The sequence below is a fragment of the Biomphalaria glabrata genome, chromosome 13 (genome assembly GCF_947242115.1).
Source record: "Biomphalaria glabrata chromosome 13, xgBioGlab47.1, whole genome shotgun sequence".
NCBI classification, from domain to species: Eukaryota; Metazoa; Mollusca; class Gastropoda; family Planorbidae; genus Biomphalaria; species Biomphalaria glabrata.
The window spans coordinates 35480925-35499054 of NC_074723.1; the positions used below are offsets into that span (position 1 = coordinate 35480925).

The 18130-nt window shown below is 35.0% G+C and overlaps 1 protein-coding gene across 1 annotated transcript in view; it reads left to right on the forward strand.

The window, feature by feature from the left end:
* LOC106071809 (ATP-dependent DNA/RNA helicase DHX36-like) overlaps positions 1–18130 on the forward strand; it is a 40692-nt gene that overhangs the window by 12970 nt on the left and 9592 nt on the right. Inside the window, exons 11-18 of the mRNA XM_056009136.1 lie at positions 20–122; positions 834–921; positions 1579–1699; positions 3102–3245; positions 9979–10096; positions 11512–11610; positions 12951–13124; positions 14684–14770. Coding sequence (XP_055865111.1) covers positions 20–122; positions 834–921; positions 1579–1699; positions 3102–3245; positions 9979–10096; positions 11512–11610; positions 12951–13124; positions 14684–14770 — 934 coding nt within the window. The remainder of the gene's footprint in view (positions 1–19; positions 123–833; positions 922–1578; positions 1700–3101; positions 3246–9978; positions 10097–11511; positions 11611–12950; positions 13125–14683; positions 14771–18130) is intronic.

The window sequence follows — 18130 nt, forward strand, 5'->3', positions numbered from 1 at the left end:
ATTTTTGCTGACTCCGCAGGTACAGTCTAAGGACTATTGAAGTTTTAAGAAGTTTTGACTTCACTAACATAGACTTTCATCTGGTGGTAAACATCATCAGTTTTATCTTCTTTCATATGAGGGTAAGTGAGACTAAATTAGGCAAAACAAATGATTATGAAGAACTTGATTTTTAACTTGAAGCAAGAAAAAGAATGTATATAATGCCAAGGTTGTTAAATTAATAAGGGATAATGACCTAGCACTTTCTCTTTCTTTCTATTGCTGAGAACCTTTCAATTGAACAAATGTTTATCTGATTTCAGGTTAGTTTGCTTTTTTTCAAAATCAATTAAAATTCTTTAATTAGCTCCCATGACTTGAGTTAGTGTTCTATCCAGTAGTTTCTGTTATTTATTCTTTAATTAGCTCCCATGACTTGAGTTCGTGTTTTATCTAGTAGTTTCTGTTATTTATTCTTTAATTAGCTCCCATGACTTGAGTTTGTGTTTTATCCAGTAGTTTCTGTTCTTTATTTTTTAATTAGCTCCCATGACTTGAGTTAGTGTTTTATCTAGTAGTTTCTGTTATTTATTCTTTAATTAGCTCCCATGACTTGAGTTAGTGTTTTATCCAGTAGTTTCTGTTATTTATTCTTTAATTAGCTCCCATGACTTGAGTTAGTGTTTTATCCAGTAGTTTCTGTTATTTATTCTTTAATTAGCTCCCATGACTTGAGTTTGTGTTTTATCTAGTAGTTTCTGTTATTTATTCTTTAATTAGCTCCCATGACTTGAGTTAGTGTTTTATCCAGTAGTTTCTGATAACTGATTCTAATTAATTTTATATTACAGGAAGGAGCCATCCTCATCTTTGTCCCAGGTTGGGAGGACATTAAGAATCTTCACTCTCTCATAGAACGCACACTTGGAATTAGTTCTAGTAAGTTTAGTTAACAAGATAACATAGTGTCTAATTTTAAAATAATAAATAAATAAATAAATAAATAAATAATAAATAAATAAGTTTAGTTAATGAGATAACATAGTGTCTAATTTTAAAATAATGATTTTGGAGCAAATAAAACTACAACATTTTTTAAATGATTATCTTTAATAATTTTTTTTAAGTTCCGCTAAATAATTTTGATTGTTTACTGAGGAAGTAAATAATATCAAAAGTAAAGTTCCCCCTTTGCAATCTATAAAGCAGATGACGTTACAGTCGTCTGTTTCATTGGCCAACAGTCTAATGAGCATGGTTTCATGTGGCCAACATAGCGAGCAACTGCCTTTACTTTCCACAACTAAAGTCGGGTACCCTTTAGAGTTTGGTGTACTCGAAAGAGAGATTCTTAATTTTGAATATAAAATGATAACCTTTAGAAGACCCTTATGAAAAAAAGTAAGACAAAATTAGAACTAAATTTGTGGGGAAAAATTAGATCTTGAGCTAAGAAGTGGAGTTAGGGCAATATTAAATAACTTTCTTTAATCACATTTGTTTCCTGTAGGGCAATATAAAATAACTGTCTTTAATCACATTTGTTTCCTGTTTCTCCACATCAGACATTTTTTTTTTTGTTTTTTTTTCAATTAGGATTTTTCAAAATTATCCCCCTTCATTCTCAAATGCCAACTGCAAATCAGAGAGATGTTTTTGAGAAGCCACCACCTGGAGTTCGTAAAATTATTATAGCTACAAATATTGCAGAGACCAGGTAACACTTGAAATGTGATGATGAAAATGTAAAGGGGAAACCATTATTGGGACATCATGTGTTTGGAACATCATGTGTTTGGGACATCATGTGTTTGGGACATCATGTGTTTGGGACATCATGTGTTTGGGACATCATGTGTTTGTTTGGGACATCATGTGTTTTCTTTTTACTCCCAACCAAAAAGAAAAGTACTTACTTAATGAATTGAGAAGGATGATACAGCAACCAATATTTACATTTTGACATCACCTTCTATATTTTATATAAGATACAGTTACAAAATATATGAACATAAAGAAAACTAAAGTACCCCTTTCAGACTTTGCTATTTATGGGGCAGATGATGTAAAAGTCATCTGATTCTGTCGCCCATGGTTAAGGAGGGTGTCATGTGCCCAGCACAAGGACCAACCTTCTTTACTTTTCTCCAAACTAATGTCAGGTACCTATTAGAACTGGGTGTATTCAGAGGTGCCCAAAAATCTCAAATTAAAAAATCAGTCTTCAACAATATTCTGTGAATGTCCGGTTTAATGGCGTAACGTTGCAGAATGCGAATGTCGTGTAATACTGAGTTCTTGCTTCCTGAGGTGCTCTTGACACGTGACGAGACAAATGGTATAAACTGACCCAAGTCCGTTTCAGCAGACAAACATGAAGTTTATTTTACTACAATAATAATAATAATAATACACTGCACTCCTTGTTAGTGCTACAAGTCAAGAAATAATAAACAATCCTATCCGCATAACAGCGGTATCAAAAGTATCCAATATATGTTAGTTACAAATCACGTCCACATCTCAGCGGGTAACACTGTGTAGAAATATAGATTAACTAATACATGTCTCAAAAGACCACTGGCAACAACTGCCCACAAGTTACTTTCTAACTGAAATTACTACAGACTTTTCTAAGTCGCTACTGTCCATCCCGGACTAAAATATACTTGACCACTCGGGTCAAAGAATAACACTTGACTTCTAACTTGACTTCACTTGTCTGCTTTACTTGACTGACTGACCTCTAAGTCTAACTTTATTCATTCTACTTCCTGTTTTCTACATCAGGAATTCCACATGTCTTTTAAACTATTAACATGTCGTGAACTTTAGATCATGCAATGTCAACTAAAACTGTGACATATTCGAACCCTGAATTCCTGCTTCGCAAGCCATGCGCTCTACCGCTCAGCTACCACCCCTCCTACAATCCACTACTTCAGTAATATATTTTTTTTTTACAAACATTTGACTCAAAAACTCAATTTACATTTTCATTTAGATATTAACATGTAAGCATGAACTATATTTTTGTATATAGAAATATGTTAATTTTTCCTCATATCAGACAAGAATGTGAGAAATATTGTCTTGCATATTTTTTTTTTTTCTTTCAGCATAACCATTGATGATGTCCTTTATGTCATTGACTGCGGCAAAGTCAAAGTGAAAAACTTCCACCCTCAAATGAACCTTCCATCTCTTGAAATCCAGTGGGTCTCCAAAGCTAATGCCAAACAACGACGCGGCAGAGCGGGCAGGTGACTAGCGATACTTTTTTGTTTTTTTTTAATTTTTAATCTTAGCCAAAAGTGAAAGTTACATTCTTTACAAGTTTGAGATAATACATAAAGCATTGTTTAGAAATCAAAGATAATTATATATCAATTATCACAGTAAAATGTAAGAAAGTTACAAAGAAAGGAATGCATTTTTTAAATCTACCTATATTGTATTGTAAGCTACAAGTACCGGTACATCAAAAGATATAAGCTACAAGTACCGGTACATCAAAAGATATAGGCTACAAGTACTGGTACATCAAAAGATATAAGCTACAAGTACTGGTACATCAAAAGATATAAGCTACACGTACCGGTACATCAAAAGATATAAGTTACAAGTACCACACATCAAAAGATATAAGCTACAAGTACCTATACATCAAAAGATATAAGCTACAAGTACTGGTACATCAAAAGATATAAGCTACAAGTACCTATACATCAAAAGATATAAGCTACAAGTACTGGTACATCAAAAGATATAAGCTACAAGTACTGGTACATCAAAAGATATAAGCTACAAGTACCACACATCAAAAGATATAAGCTACAAGTACTGGTACATCAAAAGATATAAGCTACAAGTACTGGTACATCAAAAGATATAAGCTACAAGTACTGGTACATCAAAAGATATAAGCTACAAGTACCTATACATCAAAAGATATAAGCTACAAGTACCACACATCAAAAGATATAAGCTACAAGTACTGGCACATCAAAAGATATAAGCTACAAGTACTGGTACATCAAAAGATATAAGCTACAAGTACTGGCACATCAAAAGATATAAGCTACAAGTACCTATACATCAAAAGATATAAGCTACAAGTACTGGTACATCAAAAGATATAAGCTACAAGTACCTATACATCAAAAGATATAAGCTACAAGTACTGGTACATCAAAAGATATAAGCTACAAGTACCTATACATCAAAAGATATAAGCTACAAGTACCTATACATCAAAAGATATAAGCTACAAGTACCTATACATCAAAAGATATAAGCTACAAGTACTGGTACATCAAAAGATATAAGCTACAAGTACTGGTACATCAAAAGATATAAGCTACAAGTACCTATACATCAAAAGATATAAGCTACAAGTACTGGTACATCAAAAGATATAAGCTACAAGTACTGGTACATCAAAAGATATAAGCTACAAGTACCTATACATCAAAAGATATAAGCTACAAGTACTGGTACATCAAAAGATATAAGCTACAAGTACTGGTACATCAAAAGATATAAGCTACAAGTACTGGTACATCAAAAGATATAAGCTACAAGTACTGGTACATCAAAAGATATAAGCTACAAGTACCTATACATCAAAAGATATAAGCTACAAGTACCTATACATCAAAAGATATAAGCTACAAGTACCTATACATCAAAAGATATAAGCTACAAGTACCTATACATCAAAAGATATAAGCTACAAGTACTGGTACATCAAAAGATATAAGCTACAAGTACTGGTACATCAAAAGATATAAGCTACAAGTACTGGTACATCAAAAGATATAAGCTACAAGTACCTATACATCAAAAGATATAAGCTACAAGTACTGGTACATCAAAAGATATAAGCTACAAGTACCTATACATCAAAAGATATAAGCTACAAGTACTGGTACATCAAAAGATATAAGCTACAAGTACTGGTACATCAAAAGATATAAGCTACAAGTACTGGCACATCAAAAGATATAAGCTACAAGTACTGGTACATCAAAAGATATAAGCTACAAGTACTGGCACATCAAAAGATATAAGCTACAAGTACTGGCACATCAAAAGATATAAGCTACAAGTACTGGTACATCAAAAGATATAAGCTACAAGTACTGGCACATCAAAAGATATAAGCTACAAGTACTGGTACATCAAAAGATATAAGCTACAAGTACTGGCACATCAAAAGATATAAGCTACAAGTACTGGTACATCAAAAGATATAAGCTACAAGTACTGGTACATCAAAAGATATAAGCTACAAGTACTGGCACATCAAAAGATATAAGCTACAAGTACTGGTACATCAAAAGATATAAGCTACAAGTACTGGTACATCAAAAGATATAAGCTACAAGTACTGGTACATCAAAAGATATAAGCTACAAGTACTGGCACATCAAAAGATATAAGCTACAAGTACTGGCACATCAAAAGATATAAGCTACACGTACCGGTACATCAAAAGATATAAGCTACAAGTACTGGTACATCAAAAGATATAGGCTACAAGTACTGGTACATCAAAAGATATAAGCTACAAGTACTGGTACATCAAAAGATATAAGCTACAAGTACCTATACATCAAAAGATATAAGCTACAAGTACTGGTACATCAAAAGATATAAGCTACAAGTACTGGCACATCAAAAGATATAAGCTACAAGTACTGGTACATCAAAAGATATAAGCTACAAGTACTGGTACATCAAAAGATATAAGCTACAAGTACTGGTACATCAAAAGATATAAGCTACAAGTACCACACATCAAAAGATATAAGCTACAAGTACTGGTACATCAAAAGATATAAGCTACAAGTACTGGTACATCAAAAGATATAAGCTACAAGTACCACACATCAAAAGATATAAGCTACAAGTACTGGTACATCAAAAGATATAAGCTACAAGTACTGGTACATCAAAAGATATAAGCTACAAGTACTGGTACATCAAAAGATATAAGCTACAAGTACTGGTACATCAAAAGATATAAGCTACAAGTACTGGTACATCAAAAGATATAAGCTACAAGTACTGGTACATCAAAAGATATAAGCTACAAGTACTGGTACATCAAAAGATATAGGCTACAAGTACTGGTACATCAAAAGATATAAGCTACAAGTACCACACATCAAAAGATATAAGCTACAAGTACTGGTACATCAAAAGATATAAGCTACAAGTACTGGTACATCAAAAGATATAAGCTACAAGTACTGGTACATCAAAAGATATAAGCTACAAGTACTGGTACATCAAAAGATATAGGCTACAAGTACTGGTACATCAAAAGATATAAGCTACAAGTACCACACATCAAAAGATATAAGCTACAAGTACTGGTACATCAAAAGATATAAGCTACAAGTACTGGTACATCAAAAGATATAAGCTACAAGTACTGGTACATCAAAAGATATAAGCTACAAGTACTGGCACATCAAAAGATATAAGCTACAAGTACTGGTACATCAAAAGATATAAGCTACAAGTACTGGTACATCAAAAGATATAAGCTACAAGTACTGGTACATCAAAAGATATAAGCTACAAGTACTGGTACATCAAAAGATATAAGCTACAAGTACTGGTACATCAAAAGATATAAGCTACAAGTACTGGTACATCAAAAGATATAAGCTACAAGTACTGGTACATCAAAAGATATAAGCTACAAGTACTGGCACATCAAAAGATATAAGCTACAAGTACTGGTACATCAAAAGATATAAGCTACAAGTACTGGTACATCAAAAGATATAAGCTACAAGTACTGGTACATCAAAAGATATAAGCTACAAGTACTGGTACATCAAAAGATATAAGCTACAAGTACCTATACATCAAAAGATATAGGCTACAAGTACTGGTACATCAAAAGATATAAGCTACAAGTACTGGTACATCAAAAGATATAAGCTACAAGTACTGGTACATCAAAAGATATAAGCTACAAGTACTGGTACATCAAAAGATATAAGCTACAAGTACTGGTACATCAAAAGATATAAGCTACAAGTACTGGTACATCAAAAGATATAAGCTACAAGTACTGGTACATCAAAAGATATAAGCTACAAGTACTGGTACATCAAAAGATATAAGCTACAAGTACTGGCACATCAAAAGATATAAGCTACAAGTACTGGTACATCAAAAGATATAAGCTACAAGTACTGGTACATCAAAAGATATAAGCTACAAGTACTGGTACATCAAAAGATATAAGCTACAAGTACTGGTACATCAAAAGATATAAGCTACAAGTACTGGTACATCAAAAGATATAAGCTACAAGTACTGGCACATCAAAAGATATAAGCTACAAGTACCACACATCAAAAGATATAAGCTACAAGTACCTATACATCAAAAGATATAAGCTACAAGTACTGGTACATCAAAAGATATAAGCTACAAGTACCACACATCAAAAGATATAAGCTACAAGTACTGGTACATCAAAAGATATAAGCTACAAGTACTGGTACATCAAAAGATATAAGCTACAAGTACTGGTACATCAAAAGATATAAGCTACAAGTACCACACATCAAAAGATATAAGCTACAAGTACTGGTACATCAAAAGATATAAGCTACAAGTACTGGTACATCAAAAGATATAAGCTACAAGTACTGGTACATCAAAAGATATAAGCTACAAGTACTGGTACATCAAAAGATATAAGCTACAAGTACTGGCACATCAAAAGATATAAGCTACAAGTACTGGTACATCAAAAGATATAAGCTACAAGTACTGGCACATCAAAAGATATAAGCTACAAGTACTGGCACATCAAAAGATATAAGCTACAAGTACTGGCACATCAAAAGATATAAGCTACAAGTACTGGTACATCAAAAGATATAAGCTACAAGTACTGGCACATCAAAAGATATAAGCTACAAGTACTGGCACATCAAAAGATATAAGCTACAAGTACTGGCACATCAAAAGATATAAGCTACAAGTACTGGCACATCAAAAGATATAAGCTACAAGTACTGGCACATCAAAAGATATAAGCTACAAGTACTGGCACATCAAAAGATATAAGCTACAAGTACCACACATCAAAAGATATAAGCTACAAGTACTGGCACATCAAAAGATATAAGCTACAAGTACTGGCACATCAAAAGATATAAGCTACAAGTACCACACATCAAAAGATATAAGCTACAAGTACTGGCACATCAAAAGATATAAGCTACAAGTACTGGCACATCAAAAGATATAAGCTACAAGTACTGGCACATCAAAAGATATAAGCTACAAGTACCACACATCAAAAGATATAAGCTACAAGTACTGGCACATCAAAAGATATAAGCTACAAGTACTGGCACATCAAAAGATATAAGCTACAAGTACCACACATCAAAAGATATAAGCTACAAGTACTGGCACATCAAAAGATATAAGCTACAAGTACTGGCACATCAAAAGATATAAGCTACAAGTACTGGTACATCAAAAGATATAAGCTACAAGTACTGGCACATCAAAAGATATAAGCTACAAGTACTGGCACATCAAAAGATATAAGCTACAAGTACCACACATCAAAAGATATAAGCTACAAGTACTGGCACATCAAAAGATATAAGCTACAAGTACTGGCACATCAAAAGATATAAGCTACAAGTACCACACATCAAAAGATATAAGCTACAAGTACTGGCACATCAAAAGATATAAGCTACAAGTACTGGCACATCAAAAGATATAAGCTACAAGTACTGGCACATCAAAAGATATAAGCTACAAGTACCACACATCAAAAGATATAAGCTACAAGTACCACACATCAAAAGATATAAGCTACAAGTACCACACATCAAAAGATATAAGCTACAAGTACCGGCACATCAAGTGGGTGCGGTGGCTGAGTGGTTAAGCGCTTGGCTTCTGAACCTGGGTTCCTGGGTTCAAATCTCGGTGAAGAATGCAATTTTAATTCCGGGATTTTTATGTCACCCCTGAGTCAACCCAACTCTAATGGGTACCTAACCTTAGTTGGGGAAAGTAAAGGCGGTTGGTCGTTGTGCTGGCCACATAACACCATTGGCCAAATAAACAGATGGCCTTACATCATCTGCCCTATAGATCACAAGATCTGAAAGGGGTACTTTACTTTTTTTAGTGGTACATCAAAAGATATAAGCTACAAGTACCGGTACATCAAAAGATATAACCTAATGGAGTGTAGATTTATTGTCTAAGATATGTTTTGTGTAGATCATTGAGATTATGTGGAGATGAATATCAATTAGTAACATTCATGGATACATAAAGACAGAAAAAGAGAGAAATAATAAAATGCAGGGGAGATTATATTATATAATATGGTTTCATTTCATGTTGATTATAATATCTGTTGTAGTGAGTGTAGCTAGTATGATCTTCAAGTAAAAACTAGTTTTATTTATTACGAATAAATACAATTTTAATTTTGTTTTCTACCACCCTGCATTGAATTAGGAATTCCTTGGGACCTTTAATGAACAACTTGAATGAAATCTCCCTGTTAACTTAACTCTTTCTCTCCTAATTGCAGATACCATCGTTGATTAAACCTCATTATATTAAATTAGTGGTTAATTTTTTAAATTACACTTAGTGTTATATAAAAAGAGCATGCATTCCCCTTTAAGTCTATACCAAATAAAACATTTTCTGATAACAAACGACAAAGCTAGTGAAGCTTAATCATAACAGGGGAGTGAAATATTAATGAGCAAAATGAAGAATTCCATCGAAACTTGGAAAAATAATTACGGAGAGAAAGAGTTAATGAATTATTTATTATTAGATCAGATGCTGTGGTTATTACATCACATGCTGTGATTGGTTATTACATCGCATGCTGTGGCTGTTTATTACATTACATGTTGTGGTTTCTGATTACATTAAAATCATATTCAGTTGTTTTTTTTTTTATTCCAGAGTCCAGGCTGGACACTGCTTCCACTTGTACACTGCTTTTCATTATATGTCTGCCCCAGATTATCTTCCTCCTGAAATGTTGCGCACCAGGCTGGAGGAGTTGTGCTTGCAAATAAAGGTTAGCGTCATTTGAATGGTTTTATAAAAAAAACATTTTGTTATTGGTGATAGAATCTAATGGAATGAATCAAAAGTCAGTTACTTTTAAAATGGTGAAAGTTACTTCAAAAGAAGGAAATGTATATATGTTTATAGTCCCTTTTAAAATATAGGCTTTCTGTTTATCAAAAACATATAAATGGCAGTTCGTGCCATGGTCAGCAAGTTGTATCACGAAAATGAACTGTAAATATTGAAAGTTCATTTTGGCTAGAATTTTTGTTTGCTTCAAAGAGGTGCTAAGGTTATTTAATAATAAGTTTGCATCTTTAACTCTTTCTGTCCTAATTAATGATATCGTCGTTGATTTGACCTCATTAAACTAAATTAATGTGTTTTTATAAACTTTGATTTGTGTTATATAAAAAGAGCATGCATTATCTTATTATTGTGTACCAAAAGTAATGTTTTCTTATTATGAAAAAAAATGTTATTGAAGTTTAATCATGACAGAATGTACAAATGTGAAAAATGAACAATTCTGTCAGAACATAGAAAAATAATTACAGAGATAAACACTTAAACCAATTTCAAGGCTATTGCCATTTTTACTTGAATAAGTTATTAGAATGGACTTGTAGAGCTGACCACAAGCTTTACAATGCTACCTACCATGACACACTTTCATGGGGTGGTGGTGGTGGTAATGCAATGGTATACAAAAAATGATCACTTTATCAACATTTAGGACAATTTAGCCAGCCCTGTCCAATACAGTATCTTTTATTTCAATAGTTATAACTTGCCTTCATCATTTGTAAGATATTTTTATAATGTAATGTGAAACATTTGAAAAATCCATTTTTTTTTAAAAATTAAAATTGACCCCTTAAAAACATTAATAAAACCTTGATGTTATTTAATATATCTATCCAATATAGAGTATTTCCAAGATTACAAAAAAAAACAAAAAACAACTAAACAATTAAGTTCTTTATTGTTCTCCCATAAAGTCTATTAATGATGGCATAAGTTTTAGTGTTGTGAATGTGATTAAGGTATGAGTTTGTTTTATGTAGTGTGAGAACAAATGACCCACAGGGGATATCTAAGAGTTACAGATGTGTAACACAAACTCTGTTTTCTTGTTGTTTTTTTAAAATAATTTCAAGAAATGTTTTAGTTTCAAATTTTTAATGCATATATCTTAGCTTTGTTATTGTTTCATGTTTTCGTCCGTCAAACATCTTTGTCATGGTTTGTTTGTTTTACCACCAACTTAATATATTTTAAACTCTACAAAAACTTTTCACATGACAAAAATAGTTCATGATGTTATCTGTATTAGTCTTTTAATATTTTCTCGAATCGTTAATGGTTTCATCACATTTATGCTTCTTCTGTAGATAGTAAGGAAAATTTGTTTTCTTTCAGCTGCTGAAACTTGGTAAGATCTTACCTTTCATCAGTAAAGCCATGGAACATCCTTCAGTAGCAGCAATCTCACATGCCATTGAATCCTTAGTCAAACTGGTAAGAAAAAACATTGGCTAGAATTATTAGCTTGTAGAAAACTGGTGCTTAAAATGGCACTTACTCAGGAATAAATAAACTTTTAATAAAATACTCTGAAAGACACAAAGATAAAGGCGCATTCCTTGTCCCATATGCTAGGACAAATTTGTACAAATACTCCTTCTTCCCTAGTAGTTATTAGAGCATGGAATGGGTTGCCTGAGCTAACCAGGAAAACCAGTGACTTGGCAGAATTTAAGTCATTGGTTAATATGCATGACTAAATGCATGACGCGTAGGACGTAATCATCTTCTTTTTTGAAGTAATGTCTGTATTATATAAGAGAAGAAGAAGATAAAAGTCTTGAACTTTGTAAAGTTGATTTGAGGTTTGTTGTATTTCTAGTCTTACTGCTGAAGGGGGTTAACAAATAAGCTTCACCACATTTAAGAAGAAAATTAAGACCTACTTGTTCAATTTTTTTTTTTTTAGATTAATTTGTCAATTAAATATTCGTATATGTTATTTTTATCACAGCGCCTTGAGCCCACATTATGTTTTTTTAACAGAACTGTGTAAATTAAATTATCTTTATCATTATGTATTAATAAAAACTAAACATATTGAGCAGCAGGGTCACTTCCATATTTTTTTTTTTGCTTAATTAGTTCCCCTTTCAGACCTTGTGGTCTATAGGGCAGATGATGTAAAGGTCATCTGTATCTGTGGCTTAAGGTTAACGAGGGTGTCACGCGGCCAGCATAACAAACAACCGCCTTTCCTTTTCCCCAACTACTGTCAGGTACCCATTAGAGCTGGCTGAACTCAGAGGCGCCAAGAGGTCCCTAAATTAAAAATCCCAGTCTTCACTAGGATTCAAACCCGGAATCCCCGGTTTTGAAGCCAAAGGCTTTACCTCTTAGCCACCATGCCTCCCCTTGCTTAATAAGCTTTCATTACAATTACTTTATTCACTTCATTGTAACCATTAGTCTGTAATATATACAAACAAATACAATTATTTGTTAAGAAACAAAACAAAATCATGAATTTCTAATCACTAGTTGTTAGAGTTTGATTTGGTTTTGAAGATAACAGTTAATATTATTGTAACTTCTTTCCAAGCCCCTTTGTGGGTTTTAAATTCTGTAAATTCTGAATTTATTAACCGTGACTGAAATGTACGGACAATGTAACCTACATATTTAGTATTAAGTAACTATTCATGTCTTAAGAACATTAGGAGTCAGGAATTAAATTTTAAAAAGAATATAAACCTTGTAGTAGGCTTTTACTTTGTGATGAATAATAGTTTAGATACAAAATAAATGAAAAAAAAAAACTTTTCCTTTTAAAGAGTGCCCTTGATGCAGAGGAAAATCTTTTGCCACTTGGCTACCACCTGGCTCGCCTGCCAATGGAGCCCCACACGGGCAAGATGATCTTGTTTGGCGCAATGTTCTGCTGCCTGGATCCTATCTTGACAGTAGCTGCTAGCCTAAGCTTTAAAGATGCCTTCACAATACCTCTGGTAAGCAATGGTATTATTATAATACCTCTATTAAGCAATGGTTTATTTTAATACCACTGGTAAGCAGTGGTCTTAAAACTATTCCTCTGGTAAGCAATGGATTCATATTTATATTACACCTTGTAAGCAGCGGTTTTTAATTAACTCTTTCTCTCCTAATTGATGTTAATGATGATTTGACCCCTATTTAACTAAATTGATTTTTGAATTTGTAAAATTTAATTTGTGTTGTGTAAAAAGAGCATGCATTCTCCTATAATTAAATCCCAAATATAACATTTTCTGATAGCAAACAAAAAAGTTATTGAAGTTTAATCAAAACAGGATATTGTAATACAAATGAGCAAAACGAATAATACTATTGAAACGAGAAAAATAATTATGGAGAGAAAGAGTTAACATACCTCTGGTAAGGAATGATTTCTTACTAGCAAAACCTCTGGTAAACTCTTGTATTCTCTATGATTTTGATATGTAAGTACAATATTTGTGCGATGTCATACTCTCAATTTTATTTTTTACTTAATCTCTAATGTCATGTTATCTTTTCTGTCATGCTTATACTTGGCTTTTATCTCCCGTTCTGAAGTTACTGAATTATTTATGTTAGAAATTACATTGTTATGACTATCTGGCTTTTTTAAACACTGGACAATATGACACAACTAACTCAAGAATTGGACAATTTGTGTGGTACTTTATTAACTGTGTGGAATAATTACCAAATACTATACAGTTAGTAACATGACTCATTGACTGTACAATGGCTTCACGGCACAGAACTGTACCTCAATACTCAATTACAATTACTTAATACTTGCTTAGTTACTCACTAAAGGCAATTACTACTAGATACACTGAAACTCCAACTATAGATATCCATTGAAATATGAATAATACTTTAATATTCATAAGCACATAATGAAATCAACTCTCAAATATTATTTAATACACAAAACACCAGTCCATCTACTTTCAAGTTATATACATATATAAACACCAGTCCAGGAAGCAACTATCCAACCTTCCTGGACCGGGAGCAAGACCTTACTAACTAACACACTCTCTCGCACATTCAAAGAAGACTTAATCACTCAGTTCACAACACGTGCAATACTATTCACATTCACAAGGGGATATAACTATCATACCAAGATATCAAACTAACATTCATTCTCGCCATACCTCCCCCTGACATGTACTTAACTGAACAAGAGCCTCTGTTTCATCCTAAACTCAGACTGGACTCAACCAGATCATATTTACTTCCTCTCTTTACGGAAGTTCTCCGGAGGCCTTCTTGAAAATGACAGAAGCAGTAACCAGTCCTATCTGACAATCACTTAACCATGTTATGGGTGATTTCGATGAGTATTCACAAATTCATTTATGAATAGTCATTGGTCATTTTGCTTAGCTGCTCCCAGTACTCTAGCCCATGTCACATGTTGGCTAGTCACACACACAGCTACCCTACCTGTGCTTTTTATCTATTTTGTTTACCTGTAATGACAAATACTTTCTTTGTATGTTCATGAATGCTTTCATAAACTTCCCAGGGCAAAGAAGAGGCAGCCAATAAAGTGAAGACAAAACTGGCAGGTTCCAGTCGAAGTGATCACATTATGTTGATAAATGCTTTCAAAGTAAGTCTACTTAATAGCCAGTATGTAGAGCATTCAGAGTTATAAGGAAAACAAATTCTATAAATCAAATAAGAACATTCCACTAAAATGTTATTTAACCTTGGTTAGGCCAATAATAGAATATGCATCCTCTTTCTGGGACCCTTCAACTCAAGAAAACATTAAGAAACTGGAACAGACACAAAATAGAGCAGTTAGATTCATAAAAATTAAATATTCACATTTGACTAGTGTAACACCTTTAGTAAAATCACTAAATTTAGAAAGTCTTTAGGATAAAGGACTCAAAACTAAAGTAGCAATTATACATAAAACACTGAACCATAATCTTCAAATAAAAAAAAAAATCTAATAAAATACTCAGAAAGACACAAAGATAAAAGCACATTCCTCGTTCCATATGCTAGGACAAATTTGTACAAATGCTTCTTCCCTGGCGTAATGTATGGACGCCACGGGTTGTCTCTGACGGTGGGAGAGGTCTTCGCGCCTCACTGATCAGCTACCGCCCGCCTCAACCTGGGCAGCCCCCAGTCAGTTAGGTGCTGATCCGCCACAGCCTGCCTGCTCTAATGGGTGCTTAGAGCTTAGTTTAAAACGACAAGTAGGCTGGAAACTTGCACCAAGCAACAAAAGAAGAAAACTTAAACTGAAAAAGAAAATCCCTGTCATGCGACTGGCCACTTGGAATGTCAGGACAATGTGTCCTGGTCTCACTGATGATCTAAGGCAGATCGACGATGCAAGGAAGACGGCAGTTATAAACAACGAGCTAAAAAGGCTACATATTGACATTGCAGCCCTGCAAGAAACCCGACTGGCCGAAAACGGCATGCTCCGCGAGACTGACTACACTTTCTTTTGGAAAGGGAAAGCACAGGATGAGACTCGAATACATGGTGTGGGCTTTGCTGTCAAGAACAGTCTTCTTCCCATGATAGTCCCTCCAGTGGGTGGCTCGGAACGGCTACTAAGCATAAGTATGATGACAGCATCTGGAAAAGTCACTCTAATTAGTGCCTATGCCCCCACACTATGCTCGCCTCAGGAGGACAAAGACAAGTTCTATGAAGACCTCAAAGAAGCCATTGCAAACATTCCTCAAAAAGAACATATGATCCTTCTAGGTGACTTCAATGCCAGAGTAGGATCAGATCACACTACCTGGCCAGACTGTCTTGGGCTTTTTGGAATCGGAAAGATGAATGAGAACGGACAAAGACTGCTTGAATTCTGCACATACCATAAGCTCTGCATTACCAACACATACTTCAGAACAAAACCACAGCACTGTGTCTCATGGAGGCACCCTAGGTCTGGGCACTGGCACCAGCTGGATATGATACTGACACGAAAAAGGACATTGGAAATATACTGCTGACACGTAGCTACCAAAGCGCGGATTGTGATACTGATCATACTTTAGTGTCATGCCGGACAAGACTGCTGCCAACTAAGATCCACACTTCACAGGGAAAAAGAAAATCACGCCTGAATACTACTAGCACAAAAAATCCTGATCTTTGCACCGAATTTGAGAACAAATTAGAGGAAGCTTTTAAAAACTTCTCTGTGACTGAGGTAGAAAAAAGCTGGACGTTTATGCGTGATACAATCTACCAAACATCATCACTGGTCTTTGGAAACAAAACCAAGAAAAGCGAAGACTGGTTTGAAGCTAGTCTACCAGAAATGGAAACTGCCACTACGAACAAGAGAGCAGCCATGCTAATCTACAAGAAGGATCCCACCCCAAGCAACTTAAAAAGGCTCAGAGCTGCACGTAACAATGCCCAAAGAGTAGCGAGACAATGTGCTAACAAATACTGGCAGGAGCTATGCGAAGATATTCAATCTTGTGCCGACTGTGGTAACATAAGAGGACTATATGAGGGCTTGAGAAAAGCCTTTGGACCTCACACCAGCAAGTGTGCTCCGCTCAAGTCAAAAGATGGCTCAATCATCAGCGATCGTGCGCTGCAAATGGAACGATGGGTAGAACACTATGCAGAACTCTACCAGATTGAAAACGCCATCTCACCAAATGCTGTTTCCAACTTCCCATCACTTCCAGTTTTGACGGAATTAGACGAAACGCCCTCAGTAAAGGAGCTGAGCATTGCCATTGACATGCTTGCACATGGGAAAACACCCGGAGGAGATGGCATTCCTGCTGAAGTAATTCAGGCTGGAAAACATGCCCTAATCAAACCACTCCATGAACTGCTAAGCTTGTGCTGGGAACAAGGAATGGTCCCCCAGGAATTGAAAGACTCCAACATTGTTACAATTTATAAAAATAAAGGCGACCGCTCTGATTGTAACAATTACAGAGGCATCTCACTGCTTAGCATAGTCGGAAAGGCTTTTGCTAGAGTGTTACTAAAGCGATTACAGATCCTGGCAGATCGTGTTTATCCAGAGTCGCAGTGTGGCTTTAGGGCAGGAAGATCTACAACAGATATGATTTTCTCTCTGCGGCAGCTACAGGAGAAGAGCAGAGAACAAAAGCAGCCCCTCTTCATAGCTTTTATTGATTTGACCAAGGCCTTTGACCTTGTTAGCAGAAGCGGTCTATTTGCTGTACTAGAGAGAATCGGCTGTCCAAATAAGTTAAGAAAACTAGTGTCAGCTTTTCACGAAAATATGCAGGGCACCGTTCAGTTTGAAAGTTCTTCCTCCAGGCCATTCTCCATTAAGAGCGGTGTAAAACAAGGATGTGTACTGGCCCCAACACTATTTGGCATCTTCTTCTCAGTCGTACTATCCAGTGCTTTTAAATCCCTGGAAGACGGAATATACATCCATAGCAGATCCGATGGAAGGCTCTTTAACCTGGCACGTCTTAAAGCCAAAACGAAAAGGCGTCGTATCTTGATAAGGGAGCTGCTGTTTGCCGATGACGCGGCACTCGTATCTCACTCACAAGGAGGTCTACAGAAGCTAGTGAACGCCTTAGCAGCTGCTTGTCAAGAGTTTAGCCTTACTATAAGTCTCTCCAAGACCGAAATCCTGGCACAAGACGTTGCAGAAATACCTATAATACAAATTGGGAACCACACCCTTTCAGTGGTGCAGGAATTTACCTACTTGGGTTCAACCATTGTCAGTAACCTAGACTTAGACATCGAGCTGACAAAAAGGATAGGAAAAGCTACCACAGCATTGGCAAAACTATCCAAGCGCGTCTGGGAAAATGGTAAATTGACCACAGCGACCAAAATCCTAGTCTACAACGCCTGTGTTGTGAGCACTCTCCTTTATGGCAGTGAAAGCTGGTCAACATACATGTACCAAGAGCACAGATTGAATAGTTTCCACTTGCGCTGCCTGAGACGCATAATGGGCATCTCTTGGAGG